Raw genomic sequence first — 27,646 nt, 5'->3', positions numbered from 1 at the left:
GCTTGCTCACTTAGCCATGAAGGAGTCATTCAAGAGTTTTATTGATATCTGGAACTCCAGCTTACCAATCCTTTTAATTAGTTAATGGTGGAGGACAGAATTAGCTGGATGGTTTCATGCCAGAAACTGGTGAACTGGTCACCTACTTGTAAAAAGGATCACTTCAATCATTTAATTAATTAGTTCTCAACCTTTCCAGGCACTCTTCCAGCACTGTTGGTGCTGCCTCAACTGGCTTCAGTGCTTTACAACCAGGTGCTGCTGCCTCCAGATATACAACTGCCCCACATGCCTGTCACTCCTCCTGCAACAGGGCTCTGCAATCGGCCTACAGCAGGCAGAAGCTGGCTCAGGCTGTAGCCTTCCTGATCCAGGTGGAACTGTCCCCTGAGCCTCTGTTTCCAGCAGGAGCACAGCTCAGGAGGGCCTGGACTGGGAAAGGCTACAACCCGAGCCTGCTCCTGCTGGCTTGAGACTGATCAGAGATCCCTAATGCACACAGGGCAGTTTTACGTAGCTGCCACCATTACTGCGGCATCCCTGAGGGGGTTTTGCTGTACCGTGTTTGAGAACCACTGACTTCAACAAATCTAAACAAGAGCGCCAGTGTGCTGGTGTTTGCACAATTATTATAAGAGTATTAACTATATTAATTTAGAAACAAATACAGTTAAAGCACCATCACCCCAGCATTGTTTATGTCTATATGGCTTATTCACCTTAATTTACACAAGCAAGTTACACCAATATAAGTGCCTAGATTATGTATGCATAGCTGTGTCTAAAACTAGGTGGTTGTACAACTTCAGCTGAGGTTCAGAAAGTGATATAGCAGTCTGTAGTTGAGCCCTTGACTATTTCTACTTTGCCATCCTTCACTTTGTAACTGAGACCATGTTACTAGTGAAGAGACAAACTTCAGAACACAGGATGTGATGTTTGAAGCACTGAGTAATAAAATTTATTACTAGAGATCAGATTGGTTGAAGAGGAAAATGGCACTGTGCCTCTAAGCATTGTCTGTAATGTTTTTCACCCTGTCATCCCACAGTTCTGGCAGTTTCAAACTGAGCAGGAAAGAAATATTCAACGCTGTAAATTGCCACTAGGTGATTAGGGTGTAGATTGGATAAAAATAAGTGGTGGTATTTCTCCCACACTTGCCCCTCAGCTCTGATTCCATCTATGTTGCAAGATCTGCCAAAACAGGAACCTATTCCCATTAGGTTGGGCAGCTCTGTGTAACTCCCACTAAAGCAGTGGCTCCCAGAAGTTCAGTCCCCCTCTATAGGTCACCACTTGTTACAGAGTCTGTGGGTTATCTGCAAGGATTGAACACTGGTTTCCTGAATCTAGAAGTCTGAGCCTCTACTATGAGGCACGTGAGCTTGGAGTTTGGAGCAGACCAGTGGTCACTGGTCACAACCAGTGTAGATGCTTTACCCACTGGAGGACAGAGTCAAACCATCTCAGCTTGAGCTATATGAGCAATACTGGCAGGAGGAGAATTTAGAGTGGTAGTTCAGAGAGATCACAAGGTGATGGCTGACCAGTTGTGCCAGGAAGTCAGTAGTGTAAATGATGGCAGGGGTGGCTGAGCAGCCCTGGTCACCACCCTTGTGACCCTGTTTTGGCCCATTATGTTCTGGTATCTAACTCCCACAGTTTTTAAGCTAAAATGACAGAGAAGCCTGTGAGGAGACAACTCTGAGCATACCCACCTCAGATCTTCTTTATAGTCATTCTGGGTACAGCACACACACCCCAGTGGTGTTGACTGATGTTCTCTTGATCCAGGGCCATATCTGTATAAATCAGCAATGCTCTATTGATGTCAGTGGAGCTCTGCCAGCTTACAACAGCTGAGGATCTGGCCCCAGGCATCATGGTTGCTATTGTGAGGTCTGCCTGCTGCTGCCTTCAGTTTGAATTGTGAATTGTTGCCAATGCTGCCCCAATAGGAGCAGATGGAGCTGCACTTGAACAATCCTAGAGTGTGGCCTTAAGCAACTGCTTATCTTTAATATCTACAGATGCTACTGTGGGGAAATGTTCACTGGTCCTCCCCTACCCTGTCTTTTAAAAAGTGTATGCAAGGATATTCATATCAGTACTGGCCCCAAAAGGCCTGGTTAGGAACCAGGGCTTCATTGTGCAAGGTACTCTACAAACACACAAGAAAAAGGCAGTCTCTACAGAGAGTATAAGGCAAGAGAAAACAGATGGAGACAGACAGATGAGGGAATACAAGGAGGCAGTATTGATCAGTGCAGTAGGCTTTGGCCTGTGGAAGAGAACAAGGTCTGTTTCTGTGTGGGAACTTGTCAGTGCATTGGATGCTTTGTTTCTCCTGTGAGTTATTAGAAATCAAATGCCCTCAACTCAAGCATAAGAGTATTAAGCTGCTCAAGTCAGTGACATCCTGACTCCCTAAATTCATCTGCTGCTGTTGCCTTTCTCCTCCTGCCTTGTAATGCCAAATATTTGGTTCTCTTCTACCCTGCAGCAGCTGCATTTCATTGGTGCCCAAAGTGATCCCCTCCCTACTTTACCATGGTGGGAAAGCCCACTGTGGTTGTAGAAAAGAATCTCCCTCAGATCTCTTGGAAGAAACAAAGTGTTGTTATTTTATTTATATTTTATAAACGTCGGAGATCAGATGTCTCTTCCTGCTGCTGGGGGAGGGGCTGTATACAGAAGAAAGTAATGAATACCTAGCGGCACATTCCCATCTTACTGCTCAGTGATTTACAGCCATCACTCCCTAGGCACTGGGAGGTGACGTGGTACCCATTCAAATTGTGGTTAATTTGAGCTGTGCTAGAAAGAACATGAAAAACACACAAAAATTATGACTCTCTTTGTCCCTGTATAAAAGATGAACAAACTGGAATCTCAAAAGGTGGAAGGGGGCAGGTTTGGCAATGCCAATGTATGCTTGGGTTCATCTTCAAACATGATGTGTGGGGTTTTTTGCCTGTTAAGTGCTGCCAATAATGAATTAGTCATATACTATATACATTGTGAAGGGGGAGGGGGGAAAGATTTTGCCCAACTACTGTGATTTCAGACGTGCTGTAAAAAAGATGTTGTAGAGAAAACATGGAGCTGGACTAATTCTTGTAAAGGAGTTAGGACTCCTTAATCCTCCACTGATTGGCAGAGAATTGGAGTTCAGGGAGTGGAAACTGGGAGGCTGCAGTTCCCACTGGTGACTCTGAGACACCAGCAGTCATAAAGGAAACATGCATTCTTCGTTAAGAAGTTGGGTTCAGATAGAAAATCTAGTCCTACTGGGACCTTTCCTGACAGTAGGCAAGCTGCATACATAGCAGAAGAGAATCCATCCCTCCACTGGAGTAACCATTGGTTGAAATTCTGTGGCCTGCACTATGTCAGAGCCTGGACTAGAAGACCACAGAAAGCATTTCTGATCTTAAAATGTATTAATTCTTTTGAGCTACATGTAATAACATAGGAGGTAAGAATAGGATTGCTATGGTAGTGACAGAAAGAAAACAAAATGCTAAACATAAGTAGAGTTGTGCAATTAATTCATTCAGATCTCTGCCTTGTTTTTATCCTGCACAGATTTTGAACCCACCTCCTTCCCCGGCCACTGATCGCTCCTTATATAACACAGAGATGTTCTATTCCTCAAACATTCCTTCGACGACAAGATCTTACAGGTACTGATCAAACTGAAAGCTTGGCATTTTCTTGCATCAATATCTCTTCGGTTTTACATCTGAAACAAAAAGTTCCCATTTCAGAAATTTACCTTTTAAAGGGAAAAGACATTGAGTTTTTTTTGTTTACACCTTCTTTGATAAATAACACACCAGTGTTGGCATGTCAAACATAAGGTCTATTTATGTGTGCTTTTTTTCCTAATGCATTGGTTTGGTTCCAAAAAATTACATCAGGGGAGTGCGTGTGTAAAAGTAGTATTAGAAGTGGGATCCTGAAGTCTTTTGTTGGCAGATTGAGGGTTAAAATGCAACCCAAATGGTTTGTTTCCCTTAAAAGCGGCTCAACATCCTGTGCAAAATGAGACTGGTGATGTCATAGCACTGTCACATGGTATGAAGTGTCATCATGTTCAAATCATTGGGATTTATTTTGTCTCAGAACTGAATTTTCTCACCTGTGGCTGAGATTACTGAGTGTTGTAGAGTGTACTTATGTTGTAGGGAAAAATATTTCCTCCCATCACAGGAATTGCTCGGTGAGGCTAAATGGCCTGTATTAATTAGGGGAGCAGAGTAGATGGTTCTGGCCTTTTGAATCTACAGATCTACTTTGTGTTGGGCTAGGAGTGAGCCAGGGGAAGGGAGCATGTATTGTTGCTGCTTGTATAGGCTGGGATTTTCAGAGAAACCTATAGGAGGTAGGGTGCTAAATCCAACTGAAATTCAATGCTTCCAGGCACCTAGTTCTGTTGGGCTCCTTTGAAAACACCAAACCTATTCCTTGGTTTGGCCTCTGGATAAACAGAGGTCTTAATGCAGATGCCTTTTCATCCATGGTTTAAAATTTGTGCTGTAGTATTTTTAATGAGCTTTAAAGCATAGCTAATACCCAGCCATTAATTTTTCAGGCCCTACCTTATACGAGGGATAGCTCCACCCACAACACCATGCAGCACAGATGTGTGTGACAGTGACTACACCACAAGCCGGTGGAAGACCAACAAGTACTACATAGACCTAAACTCAGACTCGGACCCTTACCCCCCTCCCCCAACACCTCGCAGTCAGTACATGTCGGCAGAAGAAAGTTGCCCACCATCTCCTGCTACAGAGCGAAGCTACTTTCACCTCTACCCCCCTCCACCATCTCCTTGTACAGACTCCTCATGACCTCATCAGAAGGAACTTGTCTTTTTCTGTAAATATTTTTAAATATGAACAAAGATTTAAAAATATATATTTTATGATTTTAAAAAAGAAATAGGGGTGGGAGTTTTAAGAAAAAAAAGAAAAGGAAATGTGAATAAAAAGGGGTGGGGTGGGGTGGGCCTGTGAAAATGTGTACAGTGGAAGAATATTTATAAATTTGAGGTTTTTTTAACTTAATTTCCATTCTTTTGTGCCATATTTGCCTTTTTTTTAATTGAAGTCATGAGATTGACTTTGACTTTCAAGGGTTTGGGGGTGGGGGGACGTGGAATGTTGAGCCTTGTAGGGGGGTTTTAAGTCACGTTTTTAATTCTGTAAAGTATGTGTGTAATTCTTTTATTAATGTGACAAAGAAGTGATCAGTGGGAGTGGCACGCTAAAAAGAGAAAGTGATTAGCAAGGCTGACTAAAGATTTATTTGAAAAAAGCGCACAGCATTTTTGATCCCAAAACTTTTCATCAAAAAAATCACCAAAATTGTGGGGGGGGCTGGTTTGGGAAAATTAATTAAAAATGTAGAACCCTCTGTCCTGAATGCTGTCTCTTGCAACCAAACTGGTAGCTTCCCAGAGGAATCTATGCACTAAAGCAGACCTGGGTTCTGAATCTTTCGCTCAACATTTGGCACTCTCCCTGGTTTAACTCGGTAAAACAAGATTTTCCATCCCTAGCAGCCTTCCATCCCATCCCTAGCTGCCACTTCCTTCAGGGTGGGCATGTGCCTGGCCATAGACCAATAACATGAGAGAGACTATGGGGTCAGGCAGGAAAGAGCTGCAAAGGCCAGTTTGTTTTCTCCTTCCTAAAAAATTGGTATCAGTTCAGTTGCTTCGGTCTCCACCAAATCTGGAATTCATAGTCTGTTTCCGGGTCTTTATCCCCACCGCCACAGCCTTTGTAAGTTCAGCTCTGTGAATTACTTCAGTTCCAGATGTCCAGATCCCCACATGGGTTATTCCATTGATATGTTAGTTTGTATTTATTTAAAATGGGAAGTTTTAAGATGAAATCTATAGAAGATTGTATAGGTAGCTACTTAAAACAAAAAATCCATTCAAGCACATGTGATTTTAGTCATGGTCTTAGGAAAATTTGCCAGAAAATGAGTTTAACTTCACTAAGAGGCAGCAAGAATTAAGAGACCCTCTTTAATGTATGTTTTCTCTTTTTGAAACATATACAAACTGCTGTAATGCCAGGACAATGCCACCAAGAGGCCTGTTTCAACATTTAGCCCTCAGCCCTTACCTGGACATCTCTGAACTTCTCTCACTGGACCTGGAGTCATTAACTTTTTTTTTCTCCTTGCTGTAATAAAAAGGCATCATATGGTATTTTCAGAAACTCAGTTCTTACATTGATAGCCAAGATGTGGACATGTGATCAAGGCACACTAAGGGAAGAGCTGGGGAGTCTGTTTCTGCAGCTGTTTTTACAGCTGCTGATCCACAAATGAATTGGGCCTTTGACAGCTCTGACACTGTTGACAGCAGTGAAAACTTTTACTTTTTGAACTCGAATTCAATTTTTTTAGCAAGTCTCTCTTTTTTTAAAAAGTGAGTGAAGATGCAAATGGGAGAGAATCCTATACACTGTAGTCAAGTACAGTACGGTCAAGTCCGTCACCCACTCCTGATGGATTTTGATTCACAACCATCTGATCCTGCTCTGTTCTCATATGTTGCAGCAAGCTCTTCCTGCTCTTGCTTCTACAGGAATAGATTTTTGTTCGCCACTATGGGTGTGTTACTAAAACTTGCAAGAGGGACTTGGCTTTATTCACCTACACCATAAAATTCCCAGCCTTTCATATTTGAATTTGGTCCAGAAAAGAGGCTCACTACTTGCAAAGAGAAAGAGAGAACAGTGTATCAGGATCTACCATAATTTTTCAGGTCTGGCCTTTATTAGGAAAATTGCAAAATGTTTATTTTTCCCCATGAACCTTAGCGGTTCTGCAGTATGTCAGGAAAAGGAGGACATAGTATCTGTTAACCTTTGAGTGACTTGTGGCAGATCTCTGAATAATAGTGTGAACCCTTTGGGTAAATGAAGACCATGCTTCATATGAACACATTTCAGTTATTGAGATTGCAAATGCAAGCTAATGACTGCTTATACATATTGTTTCCTTCTTAGAAATAAGGGCTTGTTGTGTATTTTACAGCAGTTGGAGAGAAGATTCTAGTTTCTCATGTTTTTGTCTTTAATTTCGTGCATGACCATCATTCTTCTTTTGTAATGAATCCATTATTTTAGCTATGTCACATAGTTCTTGCTTAGGAAACTGCAATGTTACATTTCCTGTGTTCTTGTGATGACACTGGATGCAATACTACATGGATGTTTTATAAACCACTGATCATTTAAAGAGAAAAACCACACTTTTTGCTTTATCCTAACCACTCTGTCCGAAGATTAGTATCCTATGAGGACGTTTGGGATTAAATTTGAAGGAACTGTAGCAATTGCTGAGACTTACTGAGTTCTTTGGGGTCAAATTCAGATCTGGTATATGATTTGCATTGGCCCTAACTGTTTAAAACCTGGGAAACGCTTCTGAGTGTGTGTGAATAAACCAAGGCAATGTGGTGGTCGACAGCCTAGTTTCTAATTTCTGAGCTCCCTTATTAGCTTGCTGAGAAATTACCTTATCTGAGATGCTTGAGGTCAGTATCTGAGATTATTGTAAAAATTCCACCCTGCTCTATTATCATTGGTTTAAATACTGTATCCTTAAAAAAATAAGTATTTTCCCTAAATAATAGAATATAGACATTGTTTCTGATTACTGAAAACTGCATACATCTTGCATAGGGTTCCCACAGCAGCACTGTCAGAGATGAAGACCTATTTGAGAAAGAGGAGATTCTTCTTGGAAGTATGTCATAGTTTGTTCCTAGTGCGATAGGTTTCCTACCTTGTAAACTCTCAGTTGCTGTGGCAAAACAACAGGTGTGATTTTCCTCTAAATCAGTGAGGGAGAGAGCTAGAGAGGATTTGTTAGGTAGCAAATTATGACAATTCAGCATTGTCTGAGAGGAAACCAAAACGTGCAAAAGTACTTTTTGATAGCTTGTATATGTATAATTTTACCAACCAAGCTGACTTAGGGGAAGATGACAAGTGTTTTGAATTGTCTTGCCAAAAACCTGCAGGGAGATGCATGCATTTAGATTGCCTCCTTTTGAGCACCTGAGGGCTTAAATCAGTTTAGCCTTTAAGTTTTATATTTTTATTGAGATTATGATGCACTATTGCAGTATATTATCACTTCAGATAATTTACATTAAGACAGCCGCATCTCTGGAGAAGAACTCTTAATCCTGTGCCATGTGGGACAGATGTGCTGAGAGTGGTGAAAGAATGAAAAAGAGTGGGGATTTGTCTATTCTCTACTGGTGACAAAAATGAGGTTAGGCCTTCTCTTCATGGGAATAGGCCCAGTTACAGCTATTGATGTAGGTGAAGTAAGGTGAAGCCATCACATAGACAGTCAGAGCCTCTGTAACTGTGGCTTGCACCGGTGGAGTTTAGTCTGGTTTCAGGACAAATCATGACTTTCAGTAGCTTCATTACCAATTTGAGTAGACTCCTGACCATTAAAAATCCTTGGCATATATAAGCAGACAAGGTTCTTTGGATTAATCTGATATCTTATATAAAGCTTTGGTGTATATAAAGCCTTTAATGTACTGATGGTGGTTTATTTGGAAATTTGGGCTAAGTACTGCCTGAAGTGCTATTGTACTCCCAAGAGGCCTCCAAAGAGCCAAGATAAATACATATATCTATGCTACCTGATTGGGATGCTTTTCTCCTGGTAGTGCCACACTATTGTGACATCCTTGGTAGAAAGATCAGCTACTTGCACACCAGAGGTTGGTCTCGTACTGTTACCAGGAAAGTGCAGAGAAAGGAGTTGGTTGAAATGAGCAAAAATAAATGTGTCCTTTTAAATATTTTCTTTTAAAAAAAAATCTGAATTACATTTTAATGAAAATAAAATGTATTTTGACTACATGGTATAGAGCCACTTCAGTTTAGTTTTGTATTTCTTTCAGAGTATCAACAAGAAAATAAATGCTGTTTTTTTCCTTTGTGGTAATTCTCTCTCTCTCTCCCCACCGCCTGTTTTGAAATTCCCAGTTTTGAGGCTATTATGTAATACAGCCCTGATGTATAGAAGCCAGTGGTCCTCTGTCTGTTTAATACTCTCCCATTCTCTTCCAGACTTAAGACTTACTTTATGCCAACTGATACCTCCTGCCTGCTGGGGCTTGCTGCACCCAATCTCTGTGGAGCATTAATGTGCAATACTTAACAGGAAACCAGAATCAGTGGCACCCAGGAGCCCTACTTAGAGGCTTATCATTAATGTGTGGATCCATATCCAGTTGATGGCAATGGAAAGATTTCCATTTACATCAGTGACTATTGAATCTAGGCTTAAGTTAGGGAGAGAAGTCATAATAAACCAGCTACAAGAGCCTACTGTAATCAGCACTTGTGCGCTTTCCAGTGATTAATAACCACAGATATAATTTGCACTTCTTGTTTCCTCTGAGCATTTTGAAAGGTGCGTCTCCTCTAATCCCAGTTACTTTGATGGGCCATGAGGCTAAACCACTCCAAGTGAGTAACTTATGCTTCATAATTGAGCTACAACTGATATCCATTAATGTCAGGAAATGAAAACAGAAGGCAGGCATGTTCCCAATAATTAAAAACATACAGAAGTGCTTGGCACGGAGCCCCGAATTAGAAATACCATTTTTGATGTTAGGCAGCAGTCAGGGACATGCTATAACTTCCATATTTGGACAGAGCCTCGTATTCATGCTGCCACAGTCAAAGGGGATTTTGGTTTACAGATCACAGTTATTCCACAGTTTATGGGTTTAAGAGACTTAAAGCAAGTTCCTCAATAAAAAATTGACTACAATGTAAAAGACTGAAATAAAATTGAGGACAGAAAAGGCAAGGTAATTGGCTACAGAATAACCAATAGACTTTGCTACAGAAACAGTCAGTTCTCTGATGGTTCTAATGCAGCTGTGCTTTCCAATACTGTGCTACGTATTTACGTTCTGCATTGCCAGGGACTTAAAGCCTTTTTCTTAAGCTGTTTTTCTGAGTTTAATAGGAAAATACCAGTTTCACAAATGTAAGAGGTAACTGAAATGAGTATTATTATGCACAAATGTTTTGTAGATCCTGTATTTTTCATCCCCGTTCTGCTTTCTGTAAACACTTTAGACAGTATTCTTGTTTCTTTTGAGGATGGCCAAATGCTCTGTGGCATTATGGCTCCTGCTGAAATAGCTCGTTTCCCCACTCTGTGTTGAACCTGATGGTAAAGTGGGTGGAAGTTAGTCTAACCTGTGTCCCATAAGAAAATTCCAGTTCCTCCAGGTTTTGAGATCCAAAATCCAGTCCCATACCAATATTCTTCTAACTTTTATCCGGTCCATGGACATTAATGAGTTGCAATGACATAGGGCCTTATCCTAATAATTTTAATAAGAGCTGATTTCAATGAGTGTTCAGTCAGACTCTTACTGCACTAACATTACTGATCAGTCCTATACAGAGTTTTTATATTGACAAGTGAATACAGAGATATGTCTGTGTTGTGTTTTCAGAGGGAGAAAACAGGTTTGATAGCTACAATAAGTGACAAACTCATATGCCAGCATTTATGTTTTTGGAAATTACATACTCAATTAAAATACTTTTCTCCACAAAAGAACAAATTGTTCTTTCAGGACAGTGATCACCCTTATTTCTTAATAATATCTCTGTGTGCTGAAGAGAGGGGTACTCTAGCTCAAAAAATTGTGGAAAAACGCTCTGTAAATAGGTGTTGAGATATTTGGTTGCAATTAAAAACAAAACCAATTGCTATTACATGGAAAATTATCAGTCTGACAGATAAAATTAAATTATCTAAAGTATGAGCAATGTTTTGCTGTTGTATGAGAAATTTGGAGGGCATTGTAAAACAGAAATCTAACTTGGACTGCTTTCTTACTTACCTAAATGTACTGCAATTGCTGCTAATGTAAATGTTCATGAATATACAAAGATTAACAAGATTTTTTTATGATTAAAAAGAATCCCACACAATCTTACTTTTATATTTATATTAAAATGTGTATTCTGCAAACAGCCTAAATATTGTAGCTTTATACTTGTATCATTTTGTACAATTCATTCTTTCAGAAGAAAACCAAACCAATATTTAAGTGCCTTGGGTATTTTGAACATCTCAGCATATTGACTGAGGAAAAACAAAGCCTTAAATCACAAGTGCCCCCTATATCACTTGTTGACTGTACTTTGTTGGATAGGTTTTTTTTAAACTTTGCAGTTTACAGCATTTTATTGTTCTGGGCCCCATTCATTCCAAACAAAGATACACAAGGATCATGGAATGAGTTTTAATGTATTTTGTATTCCTTAAATGTGGAAGCTAATAATAAGTGCTATTTTGGGAGTAAATGCTACTTAAGTAATTGGAAATATTCCGTTACTTTTTCTATCAGTTACATTACTCCAGGTGCATTTTGGTTGTATACTTATTTCTTCTCTGGATTTTTTACCTTTTTCATGAACGATTTTGCTCACCATTAAAAATACATAATGTTAATTTAAGCAAATACCAATATCTTATTTTGGGATTAAATTAACATTATTTTCAGGTTGTGACTAATTTTGTGTTAATACCATGCAGATTAAGTCTTGATTCAGAAACATGAGTTATTAAAAATTATTTTTCAAATAATGGTTTTGTAGCATAAACATGATTTTTTTTTAAACCTGCTGAAATTAGCCTTTAAAAACACTTTATGGAAGGCTATCGATGCCAATAAGCAAACAATTTGAATATTATCTATTTTCAGGCCCAGAAATTACAAATTGCAATGGTTTTATTTTCATGTCATCAATACCCAAGTTTTGTTTGAAGTAACTGGCTTTATGTATAAATATCTGTAAAGTTAACAAACTCTGCATTTGTACTATAGATTTTGTGGATTTTGTTTTATAATAAATATTTTTAAAAGATTTGTTTAGCAACTCCATGTGTGTGATGCTACTTCATGGTCTGCAGACCAGTTTGAGGCCCGATGGGACAACTGACCAGTGCTGGATGGCTTTGGTGAAGGGTGACAGTTGAGAAAAGGATAGAAGCTGTCTAGCTTTAGTGAAATTAAGGATTCATACTACCACTAAGAATCCTGTTTAAACTGGAATCAGAACTATGACGTAGCTCTTGAATATGCGCTAATACACATCATCAAAATTATAGCTTCCCTGTCAAGGGTGACCAGGAATTTTTTTATTATAAAACTGTGCTGCATGCTACTCAAAAGAAATATCAGGCTGCATAACTCAAACTTTATTGAGGGCCAGTTCCAGGGTATGTTTGCTGATGGAGGGCTGTCCCTAGTGCCCTCTGCTGTGGTGGGGTATAAACCCTCAGTACTTCTGCAAACAGGAAATGATGAATAGTGAGAACTGTGGGGACTCATTGTTTTCATTTTCAAATCCTTTGGCATTGACTAAAGGATGATGGGAGGTCACTGGAATTATCCTAGTGGGGGCCACATTTTGTACATCTCTGGTCAATACGCCATGATTTGACTAGCTAAGTTCTGTATGGGGTAATCGTCCATATGCAGCACATGCTCATGGTGGTTGTGCATGTACCTCAAGCACTCAATTGGAAACTTGTTGCCTCAGTAGTATCTATAAATGGGAACTTTAGCCAAACCGCGCGCCCCCCCCCCCCCCCCCCCCCATGGCGTGGGACTAGTATGGTGCACACTTCCTGCTCCTCATTTTCTCCTAAATGCTTTGGCTAGAGAGAGCAACTCTTGTCAACATGTTTGTACATAGTACCCCCACTCAAAGCTTTTTTTTCCAAAGTGCTGCTTCTTGCAAGTATTCTCTCTCCCTTTTGGATTTTCACACTGGGTCATGGGTTGCCAGGTTGGGCTGCTTGGGGATTAAAGTGCCCATTTGTGATCAGGAGGCATGAGCAGAATCCAGGGACAAGCTGAGTCAGGAAGCCAGGTGGTCAGTCCAAGAATGGAGCCTAGGAACAAACTGAAACACGAAGCTGGGAGATAAGGCAAAGAGCAGTCAAAGGGCAAGCCGGAGGGAACAGCAAAGCATTCTTGGATCAGGTTAAGGTCTGTTGCCCAGACACTTCCTGTTCCTATGCAGGGGTTTATAGGAGGGAAATGGAAAGTCAGCTGAACCTGACTGGCCACTCCAGTGACAAGTGGTTGGATGGTTAGGCTCTGCTAGAGGCTTCAAGCCAGGCTTGCCCTGTCTGGGTGATCAGCTGTTGGGTAGAAGGCTTGGATGAGTGGCCATGGTCAAGGCTACAGCTTGACATGGGCTTGCCCCCAGACTTTAATTTTGACTGCCTCATAGTATAACTTTAACTTGTGGGTCATCATCCTCATTGGCTATCCTCTTGTAGCTTCTTCATTTCTTAGAGGAAATTAAAGGGAAAAGAAAAAAAAAAACTATTATAGAAGTGTCCTTATTATGGCTTCTACCCTTTCTCTTGGGTTTAAGGTATACTCATCTTGCCATGAATGCCATGCTTGCATCAGATCGGCACCATAAGCTTTTTACCCAGGTTGGTTACTGAATTTCAGCAAATCACTTTACTGGTGTTCTTTCTCAAACCTCGTCCTATCTGAGGTGAGATGTTCTTAACACTCACTAAGTTACACAGAGCTAAGCCTTTCCTAAAGCCTCCAGTGCCATTTGTTTCCTTAGCTAAGAGCAAAAGGCACAGCAATTGTCCAACTGGATGTCAGGCCATGTTAAACAGTGTTATGAGAACACCCAGGTGGAACTGCCATCTCTGGTCATAGCTTGTTCCACCAGAATCCCAGTCATTTCAGCCCAAAACAGCCACCTGGATCTGCAAACATGTCTTCACCACGCCCCATGCAATTGTAGGAGCCTCTCTGGCAGATGCTTTTTGGTAAGTCCCTGCCTTACCTACAGCACTCTGGGCCCTACCTCCAGGTATGTGGGCATTGCTTTCTATTTACCCATAGTGAGGATGTGCTCATGGGCAAGCACTGGAAGGAAAAAGTTATATGCCAGTAACTGGAGTCCAAGATGTGTTGCCCATATGCACATTTGCATTCTGTCCTTCCTCTCTTCCTCTGAGTCACATAGTATGTGGCTCTGTGGTTGAAAGGAAATTTGGGGGCAGGAAGTACACACACCACCTTTTATCCCCTCAGTGTGGGGGCACAAGGGCTACAGGCCACCCTATGTGTACTGCTATGGCAAAGTTCTCCAATCAAGAGGTTGAAAAGCATGCACACCCACCATAAGGGTGCACATATGGACAACACATCTTGAAGACCTCTGGTAGCTAGTAAGTCACTTCTCTGTCCTTACATAGAAAGATGGGGAACTCAGGCAAAATGCCCTAATGGAAGGAACATCTGCATTTAAACCTGGCAGTTCCCAGCAGTTTGGGGGTAGGATTAATGGTGACCAGCAAAAGAGATTAAAGAAAAATGAATAACGTCGTTTATCTTTTAATTGTTCCTTTAGGATGTGTAAGGAAAACCTTCAAAGGAAGCTTAACTTTTTTAAGTGAATGCATCAGAGGTATGAGAACTTTCTGAGGACAGTCTTTCCTGAAATATCCATGGGAGGTGTCGAAGATGCTTTAATTCAGGAATTGGCAACGTTTTGCACTGGTGGGGGGTGCTGCTTTAATGGAGCTTAGCTTGAGCACAGCCAGCCAGTGGCGCAGTGACAAGCCTCTGACTATTATAACCACAGCTGCCAGCAGCAGCCACCTGTTTGCCACCCACCTCACTCTCTGTTTGCCCCCCAGTTGCACCCTAGTTACACCACTGCAGGCTGCTTCCAACTTAGCTCACGGTGGAGCTACAACAAACATTGCTCGGTCCTGCAGCATCACTGTTGCCATTGCTTTTCCCTGCCACTGGAATGCTGCAGAAGTTCCTCAGCTCAGCAACCTACATACAGCTCATGGGCTGGATCCGGATCTGGATGTCAGACTCCTGCCTAAATTGAAATGACTGAGTACTACTGAATCTTTATCTCTGACATCCTTTCTCCCAACAGTGTTGGCCAGGCATTGGAGTTAACCTAGAGCAAACAAGCAACAGTCAATAATCCCAGTAGTAACAACTAGTAGAATTTTTATGTGGATTCTTCCAAGGTGGTTAAGGTCTTAAAAAAAAAAACCCTAATAAAACCACTGTTGCTTACTTTACAAAATCCTTTCAGTTCCTCTTACAAGTAAAAAAGGACACAGGACAGTTATTTTCTTAGCTGCATCATTTTAAAGTTGTTATGGTCCGAACAAAGGTGTACATGCAACCTCAAGTGTAACTGCAGCTCTGACAAGGCTGCTGTATAAGTATTGAAGGCTTCAGCAGTATCTTTTGAGTGCCTCACTATTTTTAATTATTTTATTCTCACTGCACCCTGTAAGATGGAAGCTGAGACACAAAACCAAACTTGGTGTAGTTGTAGTGATTTCCCAAATGGTACTAGAGAAACTGTGGGTCAATTTAAGTGTAGTAATATATAAACTTAAGCATGTAATTTTATGCAAATGATTCTAGGAGCTCTTTTCTACATTTTATTTTTGATATCAGGAAGAACTTCCTTACTGTTAGAATAGTGAGGCAGCAGAATAGACTGCCTAGAAAAGTTGTGGACCCCCCTTCACTGGAGGTTTTCAAGAAGAGGTTGGATAAGGGTTTGTCACGGGTGATTTAGGAGAGTTATTCTGCATTCATACCAGGAGTTGGTCCAAATGACTCTTGAGGTCCCTTCTCACACTGTGATTCTAATAATAATAATATTATTAGAATATTATAATATATTATTAATATTCTTATAATAATAATAAGGGCAGTACAGAAACATTTCTCCTCCAGAACTTCTGGTTTGTATAGAGAGAGACCTTCTTCCCTCCCTCCCTGTCCTGCTTTGAAAAGGGAAGTTTGGCTTTTATTCATCCAGATTTCTGCAAAACTCTTCATAATTGTTACTTGGGAGGTTGGGGTAATGGGAGGCTTGCTTAAAAGATGGTGTGTTTGTGTCTTACATGTGGAGCTCTGAATTCATGTATAGTTTATCATACAAGTGTCAAGATTTTTATGATCTTCACCTATGTAATGCACATTTACCAAGCTCAAAAACCACCCCCATCAAGGGTGACAAGACTTTTTTTTGCTCTACCTTACCTAATTGGCCATAGGGTGTGGGAGGAGCTTCTAAAAGGAGCATTAATCATAACTGAGATGGAACCATTTAGACCCTAACATAAGCCTCTCCTCTGAAAAGCAGTGGAAAATGAAAACTCGCACTTTGCCCATAGGAAACATGGAAGTCCTTTAGTGCATCTATTCAAGGCATGCCTGGCAGCGGAAGAGTGTGTCAAAACCAGATGAAATAATGGAGCTGTAAGGGGAAACATATAGTGGTTGCAGAAGCCATAGTAACTCTAATCCCATTAAAAGGGTTCCTTTCCCTTTACACTGTTAACAGGGACTGAAATGCACCAAATGAGAACACAGCTAATATTAGATTCTTGGGTTTTAGACTGTATGGGCGCATCTACATGAGATGCATTAATGCACATTAGCCTAATTTAATGTGTGTTACAGGCATGTGTCTACATGTACACGACCTTAATGTGCATTAAAAATGGCAATTAGACTAATCAGGCATTTTTACAAATGCTGGGATGCAGCACTGAGCACTTTTAATTAGTGAACCACTCTAATTAAAATTGCCTGCACATCATGTCTATCATCATTCACTAAGCATCCCTGCGCTGAAAAAATGGTGGCAGGGCACTTTGAATTAAAACTCATCAAACGTGTTTTATTTCAAAGTGCACTGCTACCATTTTTTCAGCACAGAGATGCATGGAGACACTGATACACATGATGAGGAAGGCTGCTCGAGTGCATCACTTTTTGTGCTCAATTAATTGAGTCTGCACCAATGCAATCCAGTGCATCAGAGCAACTTCCATGCATGTGTATAGGAGGTGATTGCGCCTAAATCTGATATCTGCAAATGCAGGTATCAAATTTAGGTGCATTTCATTAAAGCACATTACACACGTGTAGCTACAACCTGGCACTAACTTTAGTGCTGGGTCTATCCAGCCACTAGGGGCACATGGCAGGGCTTCAGGGACTTGGTGCTAACTTCAGTGCCAAGTCCCTGCATGAATAGGGCACTCTCTTCCTACTTACACCAATGTGAGGGTGTAAGTAGGGACTCTCTTTCTACTTACACCCTCACGTTGGTGTAAGTAGGAAGAGAGAAGTTCCTGATCACTACAACTAGTACCTAGTAGCAGAAAGACCATCTCACCCCCTTCAGGTAATACCTCAGGTCCAGGTAGTTAGATATTTCTGACTGGACTGAAAAGATTTTTGGAGCCATTGGGTGTATGTATTCATGCATATTAATGCACAGCAATAAATTCTGAAGCTTATTGCTCCAGAGTTTATTGCTCCCAGGTGCACATCTGTACATTTGCCTGGGCTCGCTACACATTGAGCCAGGGCAGAGCAGCCCTGGGTGTCCCCGGGGTCAGCCTGCAAGCCTGGGGTTGCTCCCCCTGGCTCAACATGCTGTGGAGGGGCTGATTGGGGCACAAGGGTGCTTCAGTGTGGGGCTAGCTGGCAGGCAACCCCCTCACTGAAGCATCTTTGTGCCCCAACCAGCTAAGCTAGCATGTACATGTGCGCTGCTGCAGTTTTTTACTCCATAGCAGGGTAGAACTTGTATTTATAAATACTATCCTGCTGTGGAGTAACTTAGTTTACTCTAGCCTAATAAGGGTGCACATGTAGACACCAATTAGTCTACTGTTCAGTAAATGTCTTGTGTAGATATGCCCATTGAGAGGAAACTTTGGGGATAAAAATATGAATGAGTTCTGTGAAACACTGTAATGTGTTACAGTGAAAGACTTTTACATGAAAATGAAAGTTGTATCTGTTAATTACATTAATCCCTTTAGACATCCTGATACATGTAGGGCTTGAAGTAATTCTTGCAACCTCTTTATGTCTTAGAATACAGCAGGCTATAATGGTGGAGGCATTTACCGGTCCGCTTCACTAGCTGTCTACAGGACTGAAGGAGGTAGTCAAAGGTTTGATTTCCCTACTAGACTGCCATTAGAGTAAAGAGTTGCCTCCCCTCTGCCTTTCTGATGAAGAACAGCGGTGGTATTTGTTTGCTATTGGTTCTAATCTCATTTCTTGCCTGCCTTGTTGCTGCTCCTACTGTTTGTAATCACAGCAATGGGATCAGCTGAAGGAAGCCAAAACACCTGCTCCCTGACTGCCTACTTTATATAACCAAAAATTAAAAAAAGGTGAGGGGTGGGGGTGGGATTTAATTCTTTCTGTTGCCGCAGCAAGGCAATTCAGCCACACCACAAAGCACAACTGACCTGTGGAATGTCTCTGAGGGCAGTGGCAGAGTGGTGGTCAGCTCAGCCCTGAATAATCCTCCTTTAGCTCAGCACAGCTTAGTGACCAGGGCACTAGGCAGGGAGAAAAGAGTTCCCGTTGCTGTGGGCAGGCACTGTCTTTGTCCTTCTGTGTGACATTGTTTAGCCACTTACTTCACTTGTGAACCTCCATCTCCTTTCCCACCATTTGTCTTGTCAGCTGAGCTGGTTGTCACTGGGCGTGTCTATACAAGATGCTTTCTTGAACAGTAGAGCAAATTACTGCACAATAAGCAGCACCATCTACACGTGCAGAACTTTACTGCTCAGTAATTTGTTCTACTCGGCAGTTAATTTGCTACCTGCACTGCCATTACCCAGGGTGCAGAACTGGACGGTCATGTGTCTGTGAGGAGGAGTGGGGTAGCCTAGAACAGCAAAGACAGGTTAGAGCAGTTTACTCTCTTGTTTACTCTCTCTCCCCAATACAATCCCTTCACACTGCAGCAATTATGAATGCATATGTCAGGATACCTTGCTGCTATCCTGTGCTTACAAGGAGAGTCCTAGGTCAAAAACTGCAGTATCTTGCAGTAACTTAAAGTAGCTTAGCCCTGAGCAAAGCCACAGGCTGGAGGAGGTTTCTTCATATCAGTGGCCCTTCTCATTCTTGGAGGAGTAATTCAATTTCCAATACAAGATGTAGTCCTGGAGCTTCCCCTTTTGGTGCCAATCACTCAGGAGCACTGTACTTTTAGCTCATCTCCACTTTACCCCAGGTGCCTTCAAACAGATCTACTGTACACTGAAACTTTTGCCAGTATAACAAATTTTGGCTAGGGCCCCTGTATCTCAGGCTAACTTAGGTTGCATGACCAACAGCATGTCTTAGGTTGTGTTGTTAACATACACCAACTACGTACCCATGTTGCTACCATACATGGAGCCCTATTTTATCTTACAACACTACAAAACCATGTGAATAACCATGATTTTTAACATTTTCTAACAATGTTTTAAATTTATTATGGTGATATTGTACAGGGAAAAGCTATAGCATTCACATAAACAGAAGTATTTCTTACTGCAATAACTTATAAGTTATTTTGCTCACCAAACCAGGATAAGCTGTACCAGCAAAAGCACTTGTATTTACTACTGTAAGCTTCATGTATGCTAAGTTAGAGTTAGCTATAGTTTGATGCAGCTTTTACATAGAATTCATCATCATTAACTCACAAAACAAGCACACCTTCCCGGATTATGATTCTGGAAACACTTGCTCAGCTGTTGCCTAACCCTGGAGGTGCTCAGACCTTGCTCTTGGAGTACACACCTCCCCTTTTGATTTTCAGGTTTCCCCAGTGAACAGCTGCACCCTCTGTACATCCTCAGCAGTGCCTCAGTCTTGGTAGAGTTGAGCATCTCATCATACACCTAACCCCACGAGGACTTTCTGGGAAGCCTGTGTGCAGCATCTGGAAGCCCAAAAGCGAGGACCAGGAAGGCACCTAGCTTTGGAAAGGAGTCAAACATACAAATACATTAACGAATTACTGGAGGAGCAGGAGGTCCCTCGGTCTTTCCTTTTCCGAGGCTTCTCCTCACGAGAGGCTGGAAGTGTAATGTTGCTGGGGACGAACGCCCCGCAACAGGGAATCCTTGGGCATGCAGCATTCTTCTAACTGTGGGCTCTGTTGGCTTTGGCTGGATTTCCTTGCAGGCTGCCTGCTTCTCTGGGCTGTTTGATTGCATCTGGAAATCATTTCCCTCATGTGGACTGTTTGTTTTGCTTGCCTCTAGCAGGAAACACGCCAGCGTCTGACCTGCCCATTGCCCGCGGACAGCTTGGCCCCTTGGCCTGGAACTGCCCGCATTCTGCTGTCCTGTTCCAAGCGAAGGCAGTCGTGTTTGGCTTGCCCTTTTGTTTGCAGCTGCAGTGGCTCCCTCAGTCGACATGTGGTCTTTAAGCCGTTTCAGCTGTGATAGGCCTCTTTTGGTGCCACTGGCAGATAAATACATGCTTAGCTCTACCTGAGAGGGGTCTGGCAAACCAAGTGCAAATCCTGTGTTGGAGGAACAAGGCAAAGATGGTGCATTCAGACCCCTTCAGGTTCAGCAATGCTCCTCTGGGGAGTTTTGATTAGGACCACCTCTGAACACAAGTGAAGACAGATAGCTGTGGTTATCTTGTCCTTTGTGCCAGGAGGCAACAGTAGAGTAGTAGGGGTGGTACAGGTCAAGTTGTAAGTAGACTGGCAGGTTAACACAGAGAGTAAGACCTAGAATGGCAGGGGTGCCACAGCGTGGGGGTGAGTTGACTTAGCCAAGCTATGGTCAGATGCCTGTGTTGAGTCTGTTTGGGTCAGGTCTGCTTTACTCTTCACTGTTTTTCACTCAGTATCAAATTTTCCTGACCGAAAGAGAGAGGGAGGCTGAGAGAGTCTGGAAACAGCATTGCTCTAATCATTTTCTCTCCTGCAAACTGGCAAGCTGCCTTCTTCTCAAGAGAGCTGGGCTTGAAGTTTACATTAGGTACATTTTGCTGCACAGAATTCATGTGTTTTTCTAATTAGTGAAATTATTCTAGACATCGTCTTTCTTTACAAAGCACTGCAGAGCCTGGAAGTGATTGTGAATTCCCTCGTATCCTGATTATGGGAGGGTGCTCTAATGACTCATGAATTAGCTTGGCATATATAAATAATCAGAGCCAAGACCTTTCTCCCAGCGTCTGTGTTTAGACAGGTGTTTATCCTACACACCCGTTTTCATTCATAATTTTCACTGGCTGTGGGCACCAATTTCCTTCCTTAGAGGGTCTAGTGGAGACAAGCCGCAGATAGTAGGGAAAGACATTCAAAGATTTGGATTTTTGTGGGTGGTATCTTTCATTGGACCAACTGCATACTTGGGATAGACTTAGATAAGCCTTCAAATGCAGTGTAGTGCAGCACAGTCTTCTTCACGTCTTCGAAAAGTTTGGTAGCTTAGAAATCAAGCGCACCCAAAACAGACACGTCCTTTCTTTTTTTCCTCCTTCATCCCCTCTCCTTCTCATTTCCCATCCAAATTGGCCTTTCTCTTTATCTTCGAGCCTCATCTGGTCTCATGCCCTAAGTTTCTCCTCTCTCCAGCTCCCTCCCTAAGGGCCTCTGCATCCAGTGAAGCGTAGCATCCCCAGAATGGGTAGGCTGCCCAAAGATCAGCTGTCAGTCTGTTCTTGTCTTACCAGTTTCTTGGAGACCTTAGGTCTTGTGTTCCTAACATGGCTTGCCCATTTGATCATCTAACTTTGACTAGGCAGATTTTTTACTGCAGGAACAAGCTAATCTGCTCTTAAATAAACCCCAACAGGGAAAGGACAGCAGTAAACATGAGAGGAGAAATAAGACCCACAAGGGCTAGGTATAAGCATGTGCCACTGGTGCCCCCACTCAGGGGCTCTCACTTCAGAGCGCACTTACCACCATCGGGGGCCAACCTTTTTGGCAGGCATGCCACGAAGTAGGCCACACACCCTGCCTGAGGGTTACTCTGATTTCCTTCCCCTGTCTGATATGCTGCTCTACTTTCTGCTCCCTGCCCTAGGCACTGCTGTTCTTCGCGCCCTCCTGGATCTGCCACATGCCACACACAAAAGCTACCCATAACACATTTCTGCTACATATGCCATAGGTTGGCCACCCTGTATTAGCATATCGAAAGTGTATTTTTTGTACCAGATTTTAAAATTCTGCTAGAATATGCTGTACTTTCTTATAATGTCTCTGAATTTTGTCTCCTGAGTGAAATGTTAACTTTAGAATGATCCATACGTTGCAACATAAATTCTATGAAGTTGGCTTTGTAAGGAAGCTGATCCAACTGATTCTTTTTTTGTTTGTGCCACCCCATTCAGGCCTCAAAATAGGCAACTGGAAGCAGAAATGAATCCACATTGTTTAACTGCCAGAGAGCAAGAAAAAATAATTTGGCTTTGTGTAAGCTGAATGACTTTCTAAGATTCTAGATTTAATGCTCCATTTCATGTATAACCTAGCTCTGGGTTACTTGTTTGTTATCAGTAGTATTTAAAGTAACACTCGTGTTTCCACAAAGAATAAGGTGATCAATTTTATGGTATTTATCAATGCAAAATAATGTATTTTGCAATAGCTTTCATAATTTCCCCCATGATCACCTCTGCTTGTAATTTTTCTCCTGCATATACTCAATGCTGATTTTTGCCTAGAGTGAGCTCTTTGTTTACTAAAGTCAGCTCTGGGTGCTACTGTGTAATTAGTTTGCCAGCTCATCTTGATCCTGCTTCCCCGCTTTTGTGAAGGGACAGAAAATTGCATTTCTGATCCAATTACACCTCTTGCTGATACAGGCAGAGTTCAAAAGTACTAACATAGACAAAATATTTTCTAACAGATCTAAAATAACTAAATAAAAGGCTCATCTACACTACAAAGGGAACAAGGAGCTTGGATATCACCTGTTAAAATCTTCACTGGATCTATCAACTATGATGCAAGAATCACTGGGCAGTGTTTTGTACAATGATCCCTTCTGGCCTTAGAATCAATGATCTACGTGGAGTAAAAAGCTAAAAGCCTTAAAGAAAGAAACGTCTCCCTGTGAAGCCTGGAAGTGCTATTAAGTGGTGTGCCCCACTCATGTCCACTCCACATGCACCAAATCAGAAAACTGAGATCTCATAACTGCCTTACAGCAGCTCCAGTGCCACTGTCAGGATCTCCGTTTCGGGTGTGATGATTAGCATATGCTCAGGACTGCTTTAAGTCAGCTACGTTGTCTCCTTTCTGGGACTGGCACATGCCAAGTAGGAGTGAGTGGACAGGCACACTTCTTGGTAGTGCTTGCACACACACATGTGGCACAGAGGCAGTTTGGACAAGCCTTTTGTATGCTACAACTGTAAGCAGGGATCTAGTGACAACTAAGTTATCCTTTGACTGAGTTACACTACAGTTAGGACCTACGTGCACCACAAGAGTGAATCAGAATCATAGAGAAGCCGGACTGGAAGGGAAATCCAGTGATCATTTATCTCAACCCCCTACCTGAGGCAGGATCATCCCTATCCAAACCAACCCATACACATCCATAATCCAAACTCTTCAGAACACCGCCATTCAACCTTAACACAACACTTATGACTTACGCCCAGAGCAGTAACTAATGAGTTTCAGCTCCTTAGGCAAAACTCTCCTGCATCCCTGCCACAGAATGGGGGTGGCAGAAGGTGCCATTCTGGTACCTGCTCTAAATCAGCACAAGAAGCAGATGTCCTGCTCATCCCCCTCCCCCAACCACTACTGCCAACGCAAATTAAGGATTCTGAACGCAGAAAGGAGGTATAATGTGGACAAGGCAGGATAGTATGAGAAGCCTGCAAGGTTTCTTGTTACAGTCCCATTAATGCAAAAAGACTACTTCATAAGAGTTAAGGCAGCACAGAAAACCTCTAGGGAAAATGAGGTGTCTCTCTGAAAAAGGTCTCTCATCCCCTGAGGCTTCCTTATCAGATGTTGAACGTAACTGTAAGAATGGCCATTTCCTGGGTCAGAGAACAGGTCTATCTTGCCCAATTTCCTGTGTCACCTAGTGACAGTCTAGAGAATGGATGCTGAAAGGGAGAGTGAAACAGGGTACAACCAGGGTTTTTTTTTCCCACTGTTCCTCTCTCACTTGCAGCCTCCAGCATTTAAGGCCTATCAAGAGCTAATTCAGAGGCTATATCCTTAACTCCCATACTCAATAACTACTGATACCCCTTTTCTCCAAGCAGGGGTGATGTGTAGGTGCACGCGGGTGCATGTGCACCCCATGAGCGTGGCAGTGCACCCCCTACAGTGGTGTCTGTGGGCAGTCCGTGATTGCCGCTAGCCACCGCTGATGCTGCCGGCAGCATCTACAGGTGGTTGTTGACCCCTGATCAGTGCTCACACCCCTGCTGCTGACAGCACCAGCAGCATCTGTGGGAGCTCCCCCTTACTGTTGCTGTGCTCCTGCCACCACTGTGCCCCCCCGCCCCATCAGCTGGGAACATGCATCATTCATGCCTCCAAAAATATCTTCAATCCCTTTATGAATCTGGCTAAATTGTTCGCTTCCACAACATCTGGTGGCAAGGAGTTGCACACTAATGACATGATACATGAAAAAGAACTTGCTTTTTTTTAGTTTTAAACTTACTATCTAGTAGCTTCCTGTTGTGACCCTTAGTTTGTGTATTGTGAGAGAGAGCAAATAGTAAATCCCAATTTACTTTCACTTTGCCATTTAGTATTTTTTAAACCCTTATCATATGCCTGGCCCCCCCAAGGGTCTCTTTTCTGAACTGACTAGGCCTATCCTCTTTAGTCTCTCCTCATACAGAAGCCCCTCTATACCACTAATAATTCTTGTTGCCCTTCTCTGGACCTTCTCTAGTTCTTCTGTATCCTTTTTGAGGTATGGGGACCAGAACTAGGGGCCAGTATTCAAGGTGTGGATGCACAGTGGATTTATAAAGGGGTATGATGATACCTTGCATTTTGTTTACAGTTCCCTAGTTAATGATCCCTACATTTTGTTTTCCTTTTTATGGCTGCCGAGCATTGAGCTGATGTTTTTAGTGAACTGTTCACAATATCTCCAATTCTGTGTGGTAACAGCTAATGTAGAGCCCATCATAATGTAGGTGCGGTATGGGTTATTTTTGCCCATATGCATAACTTCACATTTAACCTGCCATTTAGTTGTCCATTCAGTCAATCATGCCAGATCCTTCTGTAGTTCCTCATAGTCCACCTTGGTCTTTACCACTTTAAATAATTTTGTCATCATTAATTTGGCCATTTTGTGACTCACGCCCTTTTCTAGATCATTTATGAGTATGTTAAGCAGCTCTGGACTCAACACAGATCCCTGGGGGACCCCACTGTTTACTGCTTCCCACCCTGAAAACTGACCATTTATATTCAATCTTTGCTTTCTAACTTTAAACCAGTTTCTAATCCCCTAGTGGACAGTCCCTGTAGTCCCATGACTACCTAATTTAGTTAAGAGCATCTGACCTTGCCAAAGACTTTCTGGGAGTCCAAATATACTAAAACAATTGGATCGGCCCCATCCACCTGCTTATTGACACCTTCAAAGAGCTCTAGTAGTATGGTAAGGCATGATTTCCCTTTGACTAAGCCGTGTTGATTCCTCCCCAGCATGTCCTGTTCACCCATGTGCTGAACAATTTTTTTTATTATTGTTTCTACCAGTTTTTCCAGGAACAGAAGATAGGCTTACTGACCTGTAATTCCTTGCTTTCCCTCTGGAGCCTTTTTAAATATGGGAGTCACATTGACAACCTTCCTATCCTCTGGTACCGAAGCTGGTTTTGGTGATAGGTTGCATGCTACAGTCAGGAATTCACCAATTCCAATCTGAGCTCTTGCAGGACCCTGGGGTGAATGCCATCAGGCCCTGGTAATTTACTACTGTTTAGTTTATCAATTTCCTCTACAACCTCATCTATTCAAACCTCAGTTTGGGTCAGCTCCACTGAGTTTTCCCTAGGGAGGAGTAGATCTGGTGAGGGAATTTGCCTAACATCCTAGAGAGTGCAGACAGATACAAAGAGTGCTTTTAGTTTCTCAGCAATGGCCCTGTCATCCTTCAGCACCCCTTTTATACCCTGATCATCCAAAGGTCCAACTGACTCCCTGGCAGGTCTCCAGTTTCTAATGCACTTAAAGACACTTTTATTATTACATTTTTTGTCTCTAGCACATTTCTCCTCAAATTCTCTCTTGGCTCGTCTTATTACAGTTTTACATTCGATTTACCAGTTTATGCTTTTTTTCTTTTCCTCATTAGGATTTGGATTAGAAGCAACATTGGAATAAGGTTCTTCCCCCTTGCATTGGCCTCTGCTTGTGGGGGAATTGCTAATCAAGCCTTGGACAGTATCCTTAATAAGAGGAGATGATGCCCCTGGCACCTCAAGGTGTTGGGTTTGCTGAAAGAAAAAGGATCTCCCTTATATGAACAGGTCCTTCTTCTATCCTGCTGAAGTGGGTGGCATTTCTGCAGAGCTGAAACTGGCCCAGGATGGTTTGTGGCAGAAGCCCTGCTTTCCCTAGAAATCTTCGCTCTTTGCAAGTCAAGTGGGAGGCCTAGTATGCCAAAAACAGCAAGGTGGGGGAAGCCAGGGAATCCCTCTGGCGCAATTAAAGTAGGCTGGCCACAAAAGGTTTGATTCAGAGGAGTTTGCATCCAAACCATACAAGGTCTTTCTCCTCTCTTCTCCAGATCCTCCTTGTCTAGGACCTCCTGGCCCTGAGCAGTCAGCTCACTGGCTAACTCCATCCTCCCACCTTAGAGCCAGTGACAGCACTTTCTCTCTGCCCTAAACCCTGCACAGCCCTTGCCTTATGCTCCTTCTCCTAACAGACAGCTGGCCTCGCAATCTGTAAGGCCCTTAGCTGCCTAAAAGGCAGGAAAGCTAAGCAGTGAGTTGCCTCCTTCCCTCCGTCCCCGTGCTGGATGGGGCAGCTGGGCCATCCCTGAGCTGCAAGCCACAAACAGTTGTTTGTGTTACTTGGGCTAAATCCTGGCTCAGGCAGTTCTCATGGCTCCCCACGCTTCAGACTGCATCCTCTGCTCGTCACTCATTGACGGCCCTTGGCGGTTCTGGCTGGCCTGGGCCCTGGCCGGGAAAGAGGGAGGATAAGGGACAGTGCTCTGTGGTTCCCTTATCATTACCAATCACGGCTGCTTTCACTTCCACTTCAGCCTGAGATCTGAGAAACCCCAGGTTCTCCGTGTGGGCAATAAACAGCAGCAGTTTCCCATCTCATGTTAGAAAGGCAGCGCTTTCGGTGAGGGGCTCCAGAGCACGACAGCTGCTGGGGGCGGTTTCTCCGAGACCTCGTCCCTGGCGGACGCAGCGCCTTTTAGACAGCAGCAGGACATATGGAGTCAGAGGCTTTGCCGAGCAGACAGTAGAATTAAAAACTGGAGAAATGGACACTAAACCCAACTTGTACAAGAGACACAGCAAAATAATACAAGCCCCACCTGGGTTTCTCTCCCAGTTGTTCTAGATGCCGGGAAGGCTTCGGCACGTGGGAGTTTGGTGCCCCCTAGTGGTGCAAGGACAGAACTCTGCCTGTGGTTTTAAGCGTGTGATTTTTCTTAGCATTTACACGTTGAATAGGTCATGCACGTTTCCTCTGAAACAAAA

General features: G+C 42.7%; 1 protein-coding gene across 3 annotated transcripts in view; it reads left to right on the top strand.

Moving 5' to 3' along the window:
* LRP5 (LDL receptor related protein 5) overlaps positions 1–8,998 on the top strand; it is a 264,354-nt gene extending 255,356 nt beyond the window's left edge. For all 3 annotated transcript variants that reach the window (XM_090032363.1, XM_090032361.1, XM_090032362.1), the window contains 2 exons: positions 3,592–3,689; positions 4,601–8,998. In XM_090032363.1, coding sequence (XP_089888489.1) covers positions 3,592–3,689; positions 4,601–4,862 — 360 coding nt within the window. In that variant the 3' untranslated portion in view covers positions 4,863–8,998. The remainder of the gene's footprint in view (positions 1–3,591; positions 3,690–4,600) is intronic.
* The last annotated feature ends 18,648 nt before the right edge of the window (positions 8,999–27,646 follow it).

Source organism: Crocodylus siamensis, chromosome 2 (genome assembly GCF_052110815.1).
Source record: "Crocodylus siamensis isolate JL-2025a chromosome 2, ASM5211081v1, whole genome shotgun sequence".
In the NCBI taxonomy this organism is placed as follows: Eukaryota; Metazoa; Chordata; order Crocodylia; family Crocodylidae; genus Crocodylus; species Crocodylus siamensis.
The sequence above is the reverse complement of the archived record's forward strand: the minus strand, read 5'-3'. Positions and strand labels throughout refer to the sequence as shown.